The sequence below is a fragment of the Coenobita brevimanus genome, chromosome 22, assembly GCF_032717465.1.
Source record: "Coenobita brevimanus isolate Jiangsu-jjx chromosome 22, ASM3271746v2, whole genome shotgun sequence".
NCBI classification, from domain to species: Eukaryota; Metazoa; Arthropoda; class Malacostraca; order Decapoda; family Coenobitidae; genus Coenobita; species Coenobita brevimanus.
The window spans coordinates 40,879,758-40,900,646 of NC_136975.1; the positions used below are offsets into that span (position 1 = coordinate 40,879,758).

The window sequence follows — 20,889 nt, forward strand, 5'->3', positions numbered from 1 at the left end:
GAAGGGAGGGGCGCAAGCAAGAGGGTACTTACAAAGGGAGGAACTGAAGCTAGTATTTCTGATGGATAAAGGGTAAGAAAGGAGCCTAGGAAGGGGGGATGAAACTACCGAAGGGGTGGAGGGAAGGGGACGAGTGTGGAAGCGAGATGAGTGCCAGAGGGAAGAGTGGAGAAGAAAGAGGAGGGGAGGGGAGGGGAGTGTCGCAGGAGTGGAGGCGAGGGAAGGGTGGGGAGGAGAGAAGTGCCGCATGGAAGGAAGGGAAGGAGAGTGCCATAGGGGTGGAGGGAGGGGAGGAGGTGCCGTAGAGGAGGAAGGGGAAGGTAGGGGAGTGCCGGAGGGGTCGAGGAAAGGGAGGAGAGTGCTGTAGGGGAGGAAGGGGAGGGCAAGGGGAGTGCCGGAGGGTTGAAGGGCCTGAGGGGCAAGAGGGGACGGAAGAGCCGGACAGGAAGCCTCAACTTACCATAATCGGGCCGCAACTCCTGATGTGCCGGGATGGGGGGTTAAGGGCAGTGGGGGGCGGTGGGGGGGGGGAGAATGGGTGAGAGGGTGACGGGGAGAGAGACGGAGGGGGGAGACACAATTACCAAATGAGGCAGAATGTTGGCGTCACCATGGACGGGGAGGGGAAAAGGTCAGGGTGTGGTACTGAGATGGATTTCTAAGTTTGAAGGGAGGGAAGGAGGGAATGTTTCAGTGAGAGGTAAGGGGGAAGGAAGAGGGGAAACAAGCTGAGAGGAGAAAGTAAAGGTCAGAGAGACAGAGGAGGATTTCTATGTATGAGGGAAAAGACAGGGGAAGGATGGAATGTGTCGGTAAAAAATATTAATGAAAAAATAATTTTTCTGTGGGTGAGTCGAAATTAGTTCTGGCAATAATTAAGTAAAGGTCCTTCATGAATATTTGTGCAGGACATGATAAAAGTTGAGGATAGGCTAGAGGAGAGGCATAAATAGAGGCTGAAGGTCAGGCTGAAGAAAAAGGGAGGAGGAGGAAGTGGGAGAGACAGAAAGGGAGAGAAAGTAAGAGGGAGAAGGGGATGAGTGAGTCAGTGGGGATGAGAAAATGAGGGCGGATAGGGAAGAGTGAGGCAGCAGGGGAGAGAAAGTGAGGGAGGAGGAAGGGGAATGGTGAAGAAACAGGGGAGTGAAAGTGAGGAAAGAGGAGGGGGAAGAATGAAGAAATATGAGAGAGAAAATGAGGAGGAGGAAGAAAAAGAACGAGGCAACAGGGAAGAGAAATGGAGGGAGAAGGGAGAGAGAAAATGAGGGAGAAGGAAGGGGAAGGGCGAAGCAGTAGGGGAGTGAAAGTGAGGGAAGGAACCATTAGAGTAAATCTGATTTCGATCAAGACTGACCTATTATAAGGGAGGATGGGTGGCAGTGATTGGGTGAGGGCCAGAGGGAGGAATGAGTGAAATGGAAGGATAAAGGAAGGGAGAAATAAGGGTGAGATGACGGTACGAAGGGAGGAAGGATAAAGAAACAGCTGGAGGGAAGAGAGAGGGAGAGAGGGAAAGCCATAAGAGAAAAGACGATGAAAGGGAGGAATGGATGAAATGAAGGGCTAAAGGAAGGGAGAAATAAGGGAGATGAAGGTACGACAGGAGGAAGGAGAAAGAAAATAAGTTGGAGGGAGGAGAGAAGGGGAAGGCAGGATATAAGAGAGGAAAAAAGATGAACAAAGGGAGGAAGGGATGAAATGGAGGGGTAAGGGAGGGGAGAAATAAGGGAGATGAGGGCATGACGGTGGAAGGGGAGAGAACGAGCTGGAGGGAGGAGAGAACGAGCTGGAGGGAGGAGAGAACGAGCTGGAGGGAGGAGAGAAGAGAGGGAGATGAGAGGATGAAAGGGAGAAATAAAGTGACTGGGTGATGGAGGGTGAAAAAGTGGAGTGAAAGGGAGGAAAGGGAATGAAATGAAAGGATAAAAAGGGAAGATATGAAGGAATGAAGGGATAAAGAAGGTATGGGATGAAATAGACGAGGCAATGGATGGAAGGTAGGAATAAAAGGAAGAAGGCAAAGGATGGAAGGAAAGTGGTGTGGTAATGGAAAATGAGGAATGAAAAGGATACGACGACTGAATGGTGGCGGGGGGATAAAGGAAGGGTGAGAGGACGAAAGGGAGAGATAACGAAGGTAAGATATATGGAGAAAAGAGGCACGGGAATAGTGACTGGTAAGGAAATACAAGTAATCTCGAAGGTTGGTGGTCAAATTGAAACGTGGAATAAATGGAAAACTGTATGTATGAGAAAAGGTGTGACAAATGAAGAAAAAATAAGGAAGAATTAATATACAGAAAAACAAATACCGCAATGAGAGGAGGAATAGACTGGAAGGAACAGAGGAAAAGAATTAAAAAAAAAAGAAAAAAAAAACTAAAAGAATGGAAAACGGGAAGTAGGTTAAAAGCTGTGTAAAAGGGGGGACTCAGGTGGGGTAAAAATTGGGTCAAACGGTGCCGCATCCCTATCAGAATGAGGGGGAGGCTGGTGGGGGTAGAGAGAGACTGTGGGGAGGATGAGGGGATAGGTAGGAGGAGGGGATGATATAAAGAAGGATGGAAAGGAAGATGGGTGGGATAGAAGTGAAAGGGAAGAGCTGGGATAGGAGAGGAAGGGTGGAGGGGGAAAGAAGCACAGCTGAGGAAAGAAGATAAAAAGGGAATGGGTGGTAACAGAGACGGGAAGACGGGGAAGAGAAGCGGACGGAGGAAAGGGAAAGGGAAAGTGTGGAGAGCAAGGTGAAGAAGAAAAGGCTAAATTAGATGTGATAAATGATGGCATAGCAGGAAAGTTGGATGGGAAAGCATAGAATAAAAGAAGCGAAAAAAAAAAAAAAAACTATGACAATTAGAGAGAGAGAGAGAGAGAGAGAGAGAGATAAATGGAAGGAGAAAGAGGGGAGAGAGAGGGAAGACCAGGAGTTAAACTTTATGGTCGTCATGAAGGTCCAAAGTTGCTACCATACTCATACAATTCTCGACCATAACTCCACCATTCCCTCCTGTCTCCCCACCTACTCCCATCTTCCATCCTTATCGTCCCCCCCCCTCTCTCTCTTTCTTTCTCTCTCTTTCGCTGTCCTTTTACTTTCTCTCTTCTTTGGTCCCCTCTCTTTACTTGCATATTCCACTAACCCCTCCCTCCTCTCTTCGTTCTCTCCTTCTCCCTTTTCTTGTCTCGTTCTCTTCTTCAATTCCCACTTCCTTCACTCTCTTACCTTTCTTCCTCCTCTCTTCTTTCCTCCCTGTCTCCTTAACTCTCTCAAGTTTCTTCTCTTTCCTTCCCACTCTTTCTTTTAAAGCGCCCTCGTCATTCTCTCTCTCCTTACCTCCCTCTCTCCTTTAGTTCTCTCGTGTTTCCTTCCTCTCTCTCTCCTTTAGTTCCCTCCTTTACCCTCCCATCCACCCACTCGCCAACTCTGCCTCCCACACCACCCAACCTTCCCCCTCCCCTCCCTTCCCCTCTCCCCTCCACCCACTCCTCTATCCACCCTCACTCCACCCTCTCATTTCCCCTCCCCCCCCTTCACCCACCCCTATTCCTCTCTCCTCCCTTTTCCCCACCCGTTCCCCTCTCAACCAACTCCTCCCTGTCTCCCCCTTCCCTCCCCTCTCTTATCTGTCCCCCCGGCCGCCGTTCCTCCTGCCTCAGATACCGCCTTTATCGCCACTTACGTCCCTCCCCTTATCATCACTCGCTATATTTCAACCTCCGCCTTGTTACCGACGTTACTTTTCTGGTAACGTTAATGATCAACCCGTTCAGTACGAAGGTGTATTTTTATAGTATGTTCCTGCTGAAACTTGGCGATTTTATGGAGCTTAAGGAGGAACTGTTGTAGGAATCTCGAAGCTATAATCAAGTTTTCCAGTTCAAAGTCTTGGAAGGTGAGTCAATTCGGCCGGAAATAGTAAGAATAATATATAACAGGTGACACTTGAATGATGGAGTTAAGGGTACCTGGAGTTACAACACTCCTTTTACACGAACTTGGTATAAAAATGCCAGCTCTTCAACTGAATGCTGAGCTGTTATAACAGATTAGCACTATAAAATGATTCTAGTTATGATGTCCTACGGGAAGAATGCACAGCCGTAGTATTGTCTTAATATGCCACAGAGCTGCATGCAATAGATAATAAGAGGACGAAAATCCGGGTCAGGTTAAAGTAAGTTAAAAAGTATAACTACAAGATCGCTCAATACAGGTATGCGCACAGCTCCACACTGCATCGAGCTGTCTAGTGAAGCTAACACAAGCGACCTTGGCCTCTGGCATACTTTCACGATAACACATCCATTTTATTACTTGCTATTGCGGAAAATCCCTGTAAGCATTCATGATTCTCTACTTTTATGTAGCTTAATGGATAGACAGACAGGCAGACAGAGAGACAGACAGACAAGACAGACTGAAAGATTGGATGAACAAACCCCCGCTTCAGTGAGAGGTGATTAAGGAGTAAAAATCGTTTGCCTGAAGAAAATGAATGACGGGAAGTGGGGCAATCGTAATAAATGCTTCTGAAAACGCTGTTCAGGGAAACACACACACACACACACACACACACACACACACACACACACACACACACACACACACACACACACACACACACATTCCGTACGGACGTTGCATCATTCGCCACATCACATGACTAACGGGATGGGAAGGGGGGGGGGATAGGAAAGCACAGGTAGGAGAACAAGGAAAAAAAGGGGTAATGTTGATGAAGTAAAGGGAAACTAATAAAAATTCTGACGATGACGATGAGGATAACTCAAAAGAAAAAAGGGGGGGGAGGAGATAAGAATGAAAATGAAGGCAGTGAAATAAAGACAAGGAAGTGTAGGTATGTATATCGAGACTACCGAGGTAAAGATTATTGCAACTAGAGGACAGACAGACTGACAGACAGATATCATGTGTACAGAAGAGATGGTGGTGGGAGGCGGACGGAAAGAGGGAAATTGACGGGAAATAAGGGGAGAGCAAAGGTGAATGGGAAGGAGAATGAAATGTGAGAAAACAGGAAAGCTGTGCAATAACAATTAATAAGGTGCAAATAAGAAGGAAATGTGCAAGAAGGGCGGAATAAAGAAACAAGGAGTGAGAAGACAGAAAAGGTGAATTGGGAGGAAGGGAAATGTGAGAAAACGGGAAAGAAGTGGAAAGAAATATGACACAAGGAGAGAAAAGGTGAAAAGGAGAGAGGGAATGTGAGAAAAGGTAAATCGGGAAGAAGAAATAAAGCAAAGAGGGAAAGAGAAAATATGAAATAGAGAGGATGCTGTGAATGAAGGAAGGAAGAAAAGAAGAAACAGAGAAAAGGGAAAGGACAACGAGAGGGAAATATTAGCAAAGAAGCAATAACTGGAAGGAGGAAGAAGAAAAACTGGCGAGAAATGCAGGGATGGGTAAAATAGGGAAGAAAACAGAAAAGAGAATGAGAGAGAGAAGGTTAAAGGGGAGAAGAGGGAACTGAGAGAAAACAGGAAAAGGAGAACCGGATGGAGGAAAAAAAATGGAAGGATTGGAGAATGTTAAATACGAATGGAGACCTGCAAGAAGGACGGAATGAAGGAGGAAAGGGAGAGGGAAGGAGAAAAAAAAATGACAAGCGAGGAAATAGTGAGGGAAGGAGAGACGAGGTGAAAGAGGAAGGAGAGTGAAATGAGGAGGAAGCGAACAGGAAAGGAGAGGTGGAAGGGGGGAGGAAATACGACGGAGGGGAAGAGCAGGGAGGAAGGAACAAGGGAGGAAATGAAGGAGGGAGGGAGTGGAGGGTGAAATTAAATGAGAGAGAAGAATGTGTAACAAGGGAGAGACTTAGTGAGGGAGAAAGAGGGGAGAGAGGGAGGGAAAAGATGGATAATGATGGGAGGGAGGGAGAGGAGAGAAGGGATGGAGGGAGAGGGAGAGAATGAGCGTAAAAGGAAAATATAAATAATGACGGAAGGGGGAGAGAGAAAGAAGAGAAACAAGAGGTAGGAGGGGAGGCAGAAGGAAGCGAAGAGGAAACAGAAGAGATACGAAACGGGAAAAGGTGATGGGAGGGAAAAGAGAGTGACAGGGTGGAGGGAGGGAAATGGACGGAAGTGAGGAAAAAAAAAAAAAAAGAGAGAGAGGGAGAAAAGGGCAAGACAGAAAGCCAGTAAGAAGGAGAAAGGAAGAACGGAAAAAGATATGAGACCCAATGGAGGATAAGAGAAGAGATCCAAATAACAATGAAAACAAAATGGAGAGAGAGAGAGAGAGAGAGAGAGAGAGAGAGACAAAAGAATGTGAAATAAGCTGCAGGAGCAAAATAATGAGAGAAGGATCATAAAACGTGGATAAACGAGGAGAAGAGACGATGAGGAGGAGGGTATGGAGTGGTAAAAGAAGAAGATTACTATAGATTAAATTATATGGAAGAGCAAAAACGAATGAAGACTAGACTTTATATATATATATATATATATATATATATATATATATATATATATATATATAAAGAGAGAGAGAGAGAGAGAGAGTAGGGAGGTAAAGAGGGGCGTTATGGATGACAGGAAGACCCGCGGTGCCTCTACTTCCCTCCAGCCTTCCTCTCCCTCCCGCTTCCTTCCCTCCCCACTTTTGTTCCCTCATATTCCTCCCTCTCTTATCTTTCTCCACTCTATAATTAGTACGGCCAAACCAGCCAGGAAGAATCATTAGATCTATGACGTAAGGTGACTCTCTCTCTCTCTCTCATAATATACAGTATATATCTAGGGCTGCCGTGCTCGCTTTAAATTTTCCCCTTTTTTGTGCCTTTCTCTTTATGGCACTTCCTCTCCCTCTCAACATACGACTCCACTACACCCCACCCCGTCCTTTGCATGACACCATAAAGTCTCAAACTTCCTGAGGTTCACTTGGCACTACACACCACCCTTATATTCGGTAAAATATTGCGTCACTTCACGATACCACCACACTACCACAGTAACGTAGCACAATATCTCTTTACTTTGAGGTTGCTAAATAATATACCTACACCACACTCCCTTCCCCTCTGTTTCTGTCAGTCTGGCTGTTTCTGTTAACAAATACTTCTCTTTCTCCCACCCTCTCCGTATATCTATCTGTCTGTCTCTCCATATATAAATTCCATTCTCCCTCTCTCTCTCTCTGCCTCTCCTGTTATATGCTCCTGTCTCTCTCTCCCTCTCTGTCTCTGTCTACGTGTCTTTCCTAGTTTATGCTTTTTATCCAGCTTTGTCTGTCTGTCAGTCTCCCTTTCCAAGTGTCCCCTTCCCCTCCCTCTCTCTCCCTCCTTCCGTCTGTCTGTCTGTCTGTCTGTATCTCCTAATATAGGCTCCTTTCACCCTCCTTTTCTGTCTCTCCTAATGTGCTCTATTTTCCTCTCCTTTCTCCCCTCCTCCTTCACTTCACTCTCCCCTAACACAAGGTTCCCCGATACTTAACCCCCATACTTTGCAAAACTCTCTACGATACACTTGACACTACACACCTCCCTTATATGCGGTGAAATACTGCGTCACCTCACGATACCACCGCAGCACCAGCGGAAACACAGTACCTCCTTACTCACCTTGGAAGCAGCTACACAAAATACCTGAAACCACACGCATTACCACGCCTCTCTCTCTCTCTCTCTCTCATACACTTTTAAGACGTGGGTACAAATTGTAATCTAAGTACTAACAGCACACCACTACCCACTTCACAGGGGACCATAAAGTCTGTATGGTCTGTGTATCTACGTAACTCTTCAGTACTCACCCTGCGTGCCGACGAGGATGAGCGGGACTTCAGCGGTGTTGCGGTAGTGCGCCATCTTAGCGTAGTAGTTGTAGATGGCATTGAACGACGACTCATTTTCCAGACTGAACACGAAAATCACCGCATCAACCCACGCCGTGAACTGTGGGGGAGAAGAGACGGATTAGAGATGGGTCAGGAAGGGACGGGTTAAAGCGGAGTCAGGGAAAGGTGAATTAAATATAATCGTTTTCCAGGTTAAACACGAAGATCACCGCGTCAATCCAAGCCGGGAGCGAAAAATGCAGGTAAAGATGGGTTAGACAAGAATGGATCAGGGATAAAGGTGGGTCACGAAATGGCATGGAGGGTCAGAAAAGAATTTAACTGGGGTCACCTAATGGAAACTACGGTTGTTGGGTAAGAGTGGAAGCGTGTTGAGGGGTACACAATGGAATACAATGGCAGCAAAGAACACAGGAATTTATGGGGTCACTGAGGTTGGGAAGGGGGATGTAAGAGGCTATAATGGTTCAGCTGTTAAGGCCAGAATGACATGGATAAACTATATGACCATTCAAAAGAGTACTTAAGCCTACTTCAGCCAACATGTGGAATTCAAACATCCTTATTTGTGTAAAGTAATCTGTGCTATTGTACTCCGACCTATTTCCGCCCATTAAATCATTTCACCCTTACATCACATGAATATCCTCAAGAGTTATCATGATCCTCCTATTACATTTCCTGCCATCCGTCCTTTTAACGTGATACCGAAAATCAGAGTCTGGGGTAGTTTAAATACAAAATAATATAATAAACAAAGCATGACAAGTAGCATGGAATGAGTAGTTTTTTCAAATGTTGCACTGAAAGCAAGCCAATACACCAACTGATTTTATAAACAGTATCTATATTTCTCGACCGTACCTAACAACCCTCCATCTTGCTAACTTATTAAACTTCATACCCACAACTCCAGATTTCAAAGTGGGCCGCGTTTCAAGACATATTCGCGAAGGAGTCTCATTTTAATTTGTCACTGAGGGCAAAGTGCATGGATAAATCAAAGAGTGAGTGGGTGGGCGAAGAAAGGAAGAGAAGGAAGGTGTGGGAGTGTGCGGTCAAAACAACATAAGATTTATCTGACCCACCGCTATGAGATGGAGACAGAGACGCCAGAATATTAAAGAGAGGGTGGTGTGCTGAGGGAAGTGTCGCTACTGAGGAGGGACATAAACACCTGGGGGTTCTTTTCTCGTGGCTACCCTCAAAGGATGTGGCTGCAGACAAAAGGCAGATATTCGTACAGAGAGATAGATAGATTAAAACAGACTAAGACAAGCAGACAGACAGACACATGGGTTGATACACAAACACATAGTCAGGTTATACAGACAGATATAAATAAAACCCTACGTCTCTTTCGCACATTCAGTCTGCCACCCTTTGTCCCCATACCAAATATCTTAATTTATGCCCCCTCTGCCGTTATGTGCGAGGCGGGGAAGGGAGGGAAGAGGTAGAAGTGTGCAGTCAACACAACCAATATGTTACCTGAACCAAACCTACGCCTCGTCCAATATTCCATTCTGCTACCTTTTATACTCCTGCCATACCGTCTTGGTGTTCTCTAACTCTTCTTTCCCTGATCCATTTCCACCGATGTTGTTCATCTCCCAACTTTCCTATTCTTTTTCCTGTTTTCTTAAGAGCCTATTCTCAATAATTCTCTCAACTTGGTTCCTTCCCCTTTCTCTTCTCTCACCTCATTTCCGTCACTTTTTTTTTTTTTCATTTCTAGTCCTCTACACCTCCCCCTTCTTTTCTCACCTTCCCTTGTATCGTTCCTTTTCCCTTTGCCTTTTTTTCTCTTTTCTTTTCGCCCTTTCCTTTTATTTTCCTATTACCATTCTCTTTTCTTCTTGGCCTTATAATACATTCAACTTTCTCCCTACCCCTCCCCTTGCTCATTCATTCTCGCTTCTCCTTTTCCATCTTATCCCTTCCTACTTCTCCCTTCACCTCTCCGCTATTCGCTTCTCTTCCCTCCCTCCTCCCTCTCCTCTCCTTTCTTCTCCTCTTCCCTCCCTCCTGTCATCTCTGCTAAGAGCTGAAGAGGTAGGCAGGCAGACCGCCCACGCCTCGCAAACGAGTCATTTCCCTTCACCACTCGGGAGGCAGGCCACATGAAAACCGGAGAGTGAAGAAAAAACGAAGAGAGAAGTAGGAAGAAAAACACACCAGGCGAGACGTAGGTGAATAAAAACAGAATGGGAGAGATTTAGGACGAAAAACAGAATGGAAGAGATGGAATTGAGAGGTATATGAGGGAGAGGGGGGTTAGTTGGGGGGGGTAGTCAAATGGTGGGTGACAGAGTGACTTGGAGGCGTTTTGTCTGCGGCCACCCTTTGCGGGATTAGGGCGTCGGGCTATAGATAGATAGATAGAAGAGATGGAGAAAGAAAAACAGAAGTGAGAGAGAAGAGAGTGAAGGAACAGATAGAAAAGAATGGCATAAGACAAAGTGGACACAAGGAGAGCGGGAGGAAAGTGGATTAGCTTAGTATGATGGAAAATAAATGAGAGAGCGAGAGAGAGAGAGAGAGAGAGAGAGAGAGAGAGAGAGAGAGAGAGAGAGAGAGAGAGAGAGATTACAAATAGATACATTCACTCATCCCCCCCCCCTCTCTCTCTCTCTCCAAATATAACCCATAGCACAGGACATACCTCGCCAATTATACGCTAGCCAGAATGATGTTTACACTCACTGGCATTCACCTCATTTATTTATTTCCCTTATTATTACTATTACTATTATTATTATTATTATTATTATTACTATTATTTTGTGTTCTACAGAGGCTAGATCTTATTAACCCTTTTGGGCCGAGGAGGTTTAGAAGAGAGTTTTCAAAATGAGGGAAAGAGGTTGGATACTGCCTCCATTAACTTATTCTCAACTGGAAGGCTCATGTTGAACTAAATATTATCATCTGGTAACACAGAAAACAAATTAAATGAGAGAGAGAGAGAGAGAGAGAGAGAGAGAGAGAGAGAGAGAGAGAGAGAGAGAGAGAGAGAGAGAGAGAGAGAGATTGGAAACAATCTTCCTCTATGTTACGCTGGATAAATTTAAGTTTTTCTTCAATATACAGTATGCTAGACTTAACACAATCTTGCTCTTTGTTAGGGTAGAATATATATAACTGTATTTTTCAAGGTGTTCTCTGGATCTTAGGAAATATAAACAATCTTGAGAGAAGCAGATAAACAGTGAAGTGGAGTTTGAAGAAAAAGAAAGAGAGAGAGAGAGAGAGAGAGAGAGAGAGAGAGAGAAACTCTCATCTCCACCCAGTTCCTCCATATCCTTCAGATAACTCGTAAATTATAGTGGAATGTGAGGCAAGAAAAGGGACGGAATGTGAGAATGGAAGGAGAATGCTGAAGGAAATGACAGTCAGTGCATTATTAGGGAGGAAAGTAGCTATCAACCTCCCCAGTAACGCTTCTAACAAATATCTACACCTCCATTCACTTGCTTCCCTGTATTCCTTCACTTCCTGTTAACCACTCGTTCCCTCTCGTCAGGGGACCTTTCTCATTCACTCGTCGGTCACTCTCCTACCCTATCCTTGACTTTAATGACCATCTTTATTCACAAGTTTCTTCTCGAGCTATTTTTATCTGCCCTTCATCTCACAACCCTTCTATCCTCTTCTGTTCTTCCACTTTCATACCAACCTTCATTCACAACTTCTTTCTCAAGCTATCAAATTAACATTCTTCTTCCCACTATCTTATATTCCCAAGTTCCCCCTAACGCTGCATTTCTCTCTCCTCTTTATCTTCTATTCACAAGTTCCCTCTCGAGCCGTTGTTATTTTCCCCTCCCCTCATCTCAGCTTACATTCTTCTTCCCTCTATCTTATAATGACAAGCTCCCTCTCAAGCTACCCCTATTATTCCCTTTTCTCTTCGTACCTAACATTCTGCCTCCCTTAATCTCGTCTTTACAAAACACAACACTTTCTTTCACTGTTAAAGTTATGTCTATCCTGCCCTTTTCTCACTTTATACCGTACCTGATTTCCGGTATCTCCCATTTCCTCTCTCATCTGTTCCTATCCTATCTCTCTCCCCTCATCTCCAGCCACTAGGGAGCTTATTTATCTGTGCTCTTCCTCGTCCACACTCTCCTCCACTCAGTAATTAGTACCACACGTGCCTCACAGGGGCTGCCTCCCACTCCTCTCCCCATCCCCCTGCCACTCCTCACTTTCGAGATCTTACCCCTTCCCCTCACTCCAAGTACCCTCTTCCTTTCCCTGCCCCCCCTCTCACTCACTCGAAACCTTCCTCCCCCCCTCCCACTCACTCGAAACCTTCCTCCCCCTCTCCCACTCACTCGAAACCTTCCTCCCCCCCTCCCCCATTCCTCGAGACCTCCCTCCTCCTCTGTCTCCTCCCTACTCATGAAACCTTCCTCTTCCTCCCCTCCCCCGACTCTCAATCCCCTCTCCAACTCCTCCTTCCCCCCTCTACTCCTCCTCCCTAGTCCTTGAAAAGGGTTCGTGGAAGGCGGGGCCAGACACACCCACCAGCCAGCTAGCCAGCCACACACACACACACACACACACACACACACACACACACACACACACACACACACACACACACACAACACCACAACACATCACATACCCACAACCACACACACATTCATCACGACAACCAGTCAGTCAGTTCAACCCCTATCGCCCACACAAACACATAGACAGCCACTGAGCCAGCCAGCCAGCCAGTCAGTCAGTCAGCCACTCTCTCAGAGGGCCAATGATGCCAAGTAGTTATGCCAAGCTCCTAGCAAAACGGAAATGACCCCCACACAAACATCCATACACCCCTTGAGTCCCATGACGTATAGTTTATTCTTGGTAGCGGCTGACGATTTGACTCAGGAGACACAACTGACATTCGAAGGGGTTAGAGACAGCCCAATAACATCTTCAAATCGCTGGTGTATATTTATTGTTTATGCTATTATCAGACGATTTTACTCAGCTTTGGATGCACAGGTTAATCAATTCAGTACGGTGACGTCTTTTTTTAGTTCATAATTTCTACCTCTAGTTCATTTTATGTAGCTTACCAGAGCCCATTACACTTCGTTCATTTTGACCTGGCCTAAAAATCGCCACCTCTCCATCTTGAATGCTGAGTTGTACAGATGAATCTACTACTACAATACGATGCGGGTCACGAAGAAGTGTTATGAAAAATATGTAAAGCCGTAGTAATGACCCTTTCCTCCCCTGACCCACCTGAAATAAGCTGCAAAAGGACGAAAATCTGGGCCAGGTTAAGGCGATAGGAGTATAGTAGCGATAGGAAGAATAAAACCTGTATAAAACCCCAACAGAGTGAAATGTCCCTCCTAAGCTGAAAGAAATCGTCTGGAAATTGGATGGACAAAAGACATCCTCAAGCAGAAGAGGTTATATTGGTCACAGAGCTAGGAGGCACCACGAAGAGGACACACACACACACACACACACACACACACACACACACACATCATCCTCAATTCAGGCTAGGGTCAATAGGGTGGCCGGATACTGAGCTTCTTCTCTTCAATTCGAGGACGTGTGTGTGTGTGTGTGTGTGTGTGTGTGTGTGTGTGTGTGTGTGTGTGTGTGTGTGTGTGTGTGTGTGTGTGTGTGTGTGTGTGTGTGTGTGTGTGTGTGTTTTATTTCTGCTCCTATATGAAACCGACAAACGAAATGACAGACAGACACTCAGACACACAGACAAACCAACATCCAAACAGACACACAGACAGACAAACGAACAAGCAGAGAAAGAGACAGACATACAGACAGACAAACGAACCTACAGAGACAAACAGACAGGCGGACGGACGGCAACTCATCCACAGTTCAGCCCTCCGTCAATATTTGCTGGGCCGGCCGGACGCTGTGTTGAAAAGCCAGCCACAGGAAGTCTTGTTATTTTGGCTTTTTATTTACTTTTTCTTATTCTTGCCATTTCCTGACGATTTTTTTTCCCTCAGTTTGGGATTTTTTTTTTTACTGGAAGGGTTAGATGCGACTTTATCTTTTTATTCACGTATTAATTAATTTATTTATTATTGTGAGGCCTTTTTTAGTTTAATAATATCGTCTGGTGGCAGCGAGTATACACAAATAAGGACTTAACCCGGATTCAAGAGGTTGCTAAGTCAGTGAGGGGAAGCCTTATATTCTCTCAACACTATACACAGACGATTTTCTTCCCCTCAATCCAGTGCCGTCATAATACTTCAATCAGCCTCCAGACGATTTTATTCAGCGTAGGAGAGACCACTTGTATTTTCTAGTCAATAATCTCTCGCTGGGCATAAATCGTCCGTAGCAGTGGGAGTAAATGAGAAACTACGTCATGAGAGAGAGGGCCTAATTCTGCTTTGAGAAAAATTTTGACCAGGAGGGGTCAGCTACAGCCTTCATTAATCGTGAAACGAGAGAGTGGCATAAATAAAACGAGAGAGAGAGAGAGAGAGAGAGAGAGAGAGTGTGTGTGTGTGTGTGTGTGTGTGTGTGTGTGTGTGTGTGTGTGTGTGAAAAATAGAGATCAGTTTCTTCAGCTTATACACCTCAACCACCACGTACACCTACACCAGAGTCTGTAAAGATTAATAAAACAACAAAACATCTGCTAAATCCACATGTAAATTACTGATGAAATATGAACGGCAAAATATCTAAGTTCAAATGATATGATGATCATTTCTTACCACAAAACAAATATCCCAACGTCGAGAGCCAACAAAATTTCACACGGCATTGATAAAAAAAAAAAAAAAAAATGAAATGACGTCTGTTAACATCCCTATTTTACACATACAGTATATATAAAAATTCCAAAGACTAGAAACCACTGAAATCTCCCTCCCCCCCAAAAAAAAAGTAAAAAAAAAAAGTCTATGGGATTACCTAATATAAGATCTTTACTTGTCCCGACCATCCTCTAAGGAGAAAAGAATCCTGACCTAAATTCAAGTGACTATGTAATGGTAGGAATGGAACGGAATATGTGTGTGAAGCAGTGGGAGATGGTAGTGGTGGTAGATGAATTGGCAGCTGTAGTATAGTAGTGTTGGTCGTTTGGTGTGGTAGTGGCGGTAATGTGTGGTAGTAGTGGATGTGGAGGTGGTGGAGGTAGTGGTAGTACTGGTAGTTCCAGTATTGGCAGTAGTGATGGTCGTCTGGTGTGGTGTAGTGGTGGTTGCAGTAATAGCAGTGGTAGTAGTAGTGGTGCATTGCTGTGGTGGTGGAGGTAGTGGTGGTGGAGGTGGTGGTGGTGGAGTGGACAGGACAGCGGGCAGACACACTGGGATGCCAGACTATTGATTACCACCTGGCGCGGGGTCTTGGTCTTAACCTCTTTACCACCAGCTTAACTTACCTACAAACGCAATGCTCCCTATAGCGATTCAGGTCAAAAAATTAACAACCATATTTTTATAGTCTGGTTATGTCTCGTTTCCCTCCTTTACCTCCTGGAGACAACTGATTAAAAAACCACGATTTTTCTGTGCCGTATTAAGCTACTAAAAATAGTCAAGAACAGGGAAAAGTGGGAAACTCATCTTCCTCCCTGTCGTAGCGTAGGGATGTGACTATTTATCAGAGATCATCACCGGCACCAACACCCTGCCTTGCTTTCCATCACAACCTGGAACTGAGATATAAAGACCACCCAGGAGAATGATGCAGGTGTAAAATGCAAAAACGAATACGTGCCACAAAGTCTCGCTATACTGAGAAGAATAGTCATACCGGGAGGAGGTGTAGGGGGGCTGACACCATCCACACCTTCTCTGCCAACCCCTCACGGGTACAGACAAAAGGGTTATAGTGGGAAGAGGAAGGGTTACCATGTACGAGTAGAAGGGAGACGGAGGGGTTATGGTGTTGGAGTGTAAGGGGAAAAATTACGGTGAAAGAGTAGGAGTGAGACAGGGAGGGGGTTATGGTGTTAGTGTAAGGGAAGGGGTCATAGTGTACGGGCGCAGACAAGAGATCTACACGCTATCCCTGCCAACCCCTCACCACACGCGACACTGCGACGGCACCTACACTGAGAGGGTCACGACAGCCACCGCCATACCTCGTGCATTCAGAACCAAGGCCTTGATTCTTAGTCTTAATCTCTCCAGTACGGTGACCTCCTTTTTTTTCCAGTTTGCTCATCCGATTTTCAGAGCATTAATTCAGCTTAAGAAACGCCTGTTGTGGAGCATGTCAGAAATATAAAGTGATCGTACTGATTTGCTTAAAAAAATTCACACTTCCTCTCTCAAAATTCAATTGCTGCTCTTCATCCTGAAATTCCATAATCGAAAATCAACCTCTTTCATATTTTATTCTCTATTACACTTCGTTCTTTCTTGGCTACCACTTCTCTTCTTTCTTGTCTACCAGTCTTACTTCTCAGAATATCACCCTTTACATATCCCATCAATCTGCCACTCGATATCAGCTCTACGAACTTCTACGAAATTCCACAGACACTTTTTTTTGGGGAGACACTTTATCTTTTTCTCCACTTTTACTACGGAGAGAATTAATGGTTCCCCCCTCACCCTCCCTGACTCTCCCATTTATCTTCCTTGCACCTACTGACAGAGCTGATCCCCGTCTTCTTCACTTCCCCCTGATCAGTTCCATCCCTTACCCCTTCACACGATGACGTCTTGGTATTTCATTCTCGGGGTTACCAGGCAGTTCTATTCAGCTTACGGGCAACTTGGAGTTTGGGGGGTTAAATAAAGCCTTCATTAATATATTCACTACTACGTTGCTCTCATTGGTGAATAAACTGGTCGGATACTATACCCTTTTCACTCTAACTTGGCCTAAAACTACCATCTCCCCATATTCACTGCCGAGTTAACAATACCTAAATACTTGAATATGCTGCCAGTCACGAAAAAGTGCTATGGAAGGGATGTAGGACCGTAGCATTTTTTTTTTTTTTTCCTGCCACTGTCCCACGTGAAATAAGCTGCAAAAAGGACGAAAATCTGGGCCACGTTAGAGTAAGAAGAGTATGGCAAGAGTACAGTACAAATGAGATCCTCGGACTGAATGGGTTAACTGCTCCCATCACCCTCCCTGACTCTCGCATTTCTCTACGCCTACCGATGGTCTTGATCCCGCTAGTCTCATTCCCTCCTCCTACCTGACCACCTTCATCCATTAACACTCACACATTGAACGGTTTCTCAGTGGCAGCTTAAGTGGTTTGGTATTACACTAAGGAAATACAGACGTCGTCCCCCAGGGCTGAAGGGTTAACCTGCCGAAATACTATGAAGAACCTAAAAATCATCCCTGCACTGCATCACGTAATAAAACCCTTACATTTACGTATACCATTCCCTTCCTCAGTCCTCACATACCCTCCCTCACTCTACAAACTTTCTCCCTCATTCCACCCTCAATCATCTTTCTCCCTCATCCCACCCTCAATCATCTAATTTCCTCCTTCATTCCCCTCCCCCTCTGTCCTCAAAGTTTCTCCCTCATCCCCTCCTCAAGCCTCAAATTTCCTCCCTCAATCCTCTAAGTTCCTTCCCCATCTCTCCCTCAACCTTGCAGTTTCCTTCTTAAATCCTCAAATATCCTCTCTCAACCCCCACAAGTCTTTATATATCATCCTCCTGCCCGTCTTTCACTAAATCCTGTATCTTAACTTAATCCTAAACTTTTCCAGTTCTGGTCTTCCCACACAGTAATAAACCCACTACCCTTCCCCAGACCCCCCTTCCTGGAGTTCCCCTGCACCCTTTAAACTCTCGCATTTTCCCCTGAACCCTTCTCAACCCCCTAAATTTCTTACACTGAACTCCCTCACCTCTCCCTCCTGGACCCACTCCCTGATCCCATTTAAACTTCCCACTCTCCCCTGCACCCCCCTTCCAGCCTTCCTCATTTCCCTCTCCTCCCCATATTCCTTGCTGAACCCCATCACTTCCCCCTTACTGGAACCACCTCTTCATTCCCCCCTCTCGCAGCCACCCCCTGCCCACCCCCATTTCCCCCCTATTGGATTCGCCCCTCCCCCCGTTACTTCATGGACCCACCCTCTGTCACCCTATTTCCCCCTACTTGCAGCGCCCCAGCCTCGCCCATATCCCCCCACGCCTTCCAACCCCCACATCCCCCCACTCCTGGATCCGCCCCCTGCCTCCCCTTGCCAGACAGCCGGGCGCCGCACCTGCCAATACCACAGCTACCCGCACCACCTCCGCTCTTCCTTCCTTCCTCTCGTCTCTGTTCCTCCCTTCCTTCCCCTCTTCCTTCCTTTCCTCTCACTCCCTCCTTCCCTCCCTTCATTCGTCTGCCCTTCCTCACCTCTCTTCTTTTCTCCCCCTTCCCTTCCTTCCTCCCACCCTCTCTTGCTTCCTTCCTCTCTTTCTTCTTTCCTCTTACCCTCTCTTTTCCTCCCTATCTCCCTCCCTCCAGACGGCCACGATTTGGGAATAAGCCACAGTTTTGCACCCTTTAGGTTTGTGTTGTAAACCGGCAATGTGGCTGAAAAATCGACAACAGCTGTAAGGCAAAAATACATCTGTGTAAATATCTCAATTATCAATAAATGGATTTCGCATGAAGTGAGTTATGGAAGCGTCATGAAAGACAGAACAGATATATTTTACGGGATATAGATGCTTTATCATCATCATCATTATCACCATCCAGACCTCTTTTCCCACTTAGGGATGGAGTGAAGTTGGATCCAGAGGGCAAGAAAAAAACTGAAAGAAATATACAATAATTACAAAACACCATCCATTTTGCTTCACTTAAATATTAAGTTTAAGCAAACAAATGCTTTTATGTTCTTCTGCATGATGAGTTTTGTAAAGGTCACAAACAGAGGTTCAAAGACACATTCCAATTATCGAACAGTTACAAACATTTCGAGAAAATAAGCTTTATGTAGTTTTTGGAATGACTGGGTATGCAGCTCTGACACGATATTAGAAAAAAAAAAAAAAAGGCTCATACAAACACACACACACACACACACACACACACACACACACACACACACATATACAGTATATATATATATATATATCGCTATTAATTACATGATTCGTACAATAATATGCTTATCCGAATACATTCTATTAGTGACTCAGCATTCGTTGAGTCAAAAACAGTTTATTCATATTAGCCAGTGCAGAGAGAGGCGAACTCTAAAATGGAATGAAATTATATTCACGTGCGAGTGCGAGGAAGTTTGGAATATATCTGACAATTCCACGGGGACGAGGCAGCAGAGCGAAACACCACCAGCAGTTTTTATTCACACACCCTAAGCTGCTTTACTTTAACTTGGCCTGAAATCGCCATCTCTCCATAATGAACGCTGAACCGTAAAAAGTGTGTGTGTGTGTGTGTGTGTGTGTGTGTATATATATATATATATATATATATATATCTATTGCCAGACGCCTCAAAACCGTTTGGGGTGGCCACAAACAAATCGCCTCCAAGTCGCCCTGTCCCCCGCCATTTCACTGCCCTGCTCCCAACTCACACCCCCCTCTCTCATATACCTCTCCATCCCACCCCTCCATCTCATCCTCGGCCTCCCCCTCCCTCTTCCCCCCTCCACCTCACTCACATACACTCTCTTCGTCAGTCTTTCACCCTCCATCCTTATTTTCTTCATAATGAATGCTTAAATGTATGAAGATTGAATAAATAAATATAAAAATAACGCTAATTTCGAAAAAGTGCTAAGGAATGGATGTACAGCTGTATTAGACTATTTCTGCCTCTGATCTAAATGAAATAAGCAGCAGTACGAAAAAAAAAAGAAAAAAACAGCCAAGCTAAGGTGAAGGAACTCGCTGTCTTAACGCCTTCACTGCCATGATGTATTTCCTTCATTTTCTCTATTACCAAGCTATGTCACTTAGGCCTTGAGTTATTTTTCTTACTGGTGAGGCTAAATACAACCTTTATTCACCCACTACGAAGCAAGACGTCCGACCAAAGGTGAATTAAATCGTCTGACCGTAGCTAGATTTAAATAACATGCTATCGGACTGAAAGGCTAAGCTGTGTCAAGGCTATTCTTACATGTGGTCACTCCTTCAGCTACCAAACAATTTACAGTCAGATTAAGTGTGAATATTAAACCGACGGAATAAAGACAAAACGGTCATTGATAATAGGTAACTGTTATGGAGACATCGTTAAAAATGGTTGGCAATAGGATTCCTAAACATTATAGAACTCAAGACTTTGAATACAGTGACATCGTATTTATTCTTGCTATCTACACACAATATTATTCAGGCAGGAGGAGACCTCTTGTAGTGGAGAAATCCAGTCAACAGAAGGCCTCTCCAATTCGACATGTTTCTCATAGGGTGAATAAAATAGTCTGGAATAAACAAGCGCACACACACACACACACACACACACACACACACACACACACACAAAGACGTACTGAAGAGGAAAACCATTGACATTGCTGCATACAGCGTGAACGCACCCACCCGCGCGCGCGCGCGCATGCCTCCCTCTCTTCCCCCCCTCCTCTCTCTCTCTCCAGTCGGACTGTGGTCTCTTGTCTGGAGCACGCAGGCAAAAAAATCGGCCAACAAAAATTTTAGACAGTCAAGGTTCCTGAAAACGCACAATTGCACATTTCTGCGACCATGTTTTTCATATCCCCCCCAACTCTCCCCCCCCACCCCAATATCCCCCAACCTCTCCTTTTCTGAGTCTAGATCCCTCCACATCCCCCCAGTTCCTCTACTCCCGACACCCCCCTTCCAACATCCACCCCTAACTTTCTCCACCCCTAACCCCTATCTCCCTACCCAAACCTACAATAAAAATAAATTGGAAGGGTCAGTGCAACTATCCTGAGGTAATCACAAACGGACCTACCAAAATTACCATAATATACCAGAAAAAAAAAAAAAACACGACACAAGAGTAAACAGTAATTGAAACTTATATTATGGCTAGTAAAAAAAAGGGCAAAATTCATTCGCCTGACCCAACTCATCTCTAATTAACCCATTCTGCCCTTT

General features: G+C 45.1%; 1 protein-coding gene across 2 annotated transcripts in view; it reads right to left on the minus strand.

The window, feature by feature from the left end:
* CenG1A (Centaurin gamma 1A) overlaps positions 1-20,889 on the minus strand; it is a 779,192-nt gene that overhangs the window by 111,412 nt on the left and 646,891 nt on the right. For both annotated transcript variants that reach the window (XM_080266917.1, XM_080266918.1), the window contains exon 4: positions 7,778-7,919. In XM_080266917.1, the coding sequence (XP_080123043.1) occupies positions 7,778-7,919 (142 nt within the window). The remainder of the gene's footprint in view (positions 1-7,777; positions 7,920-20,889) is intronic.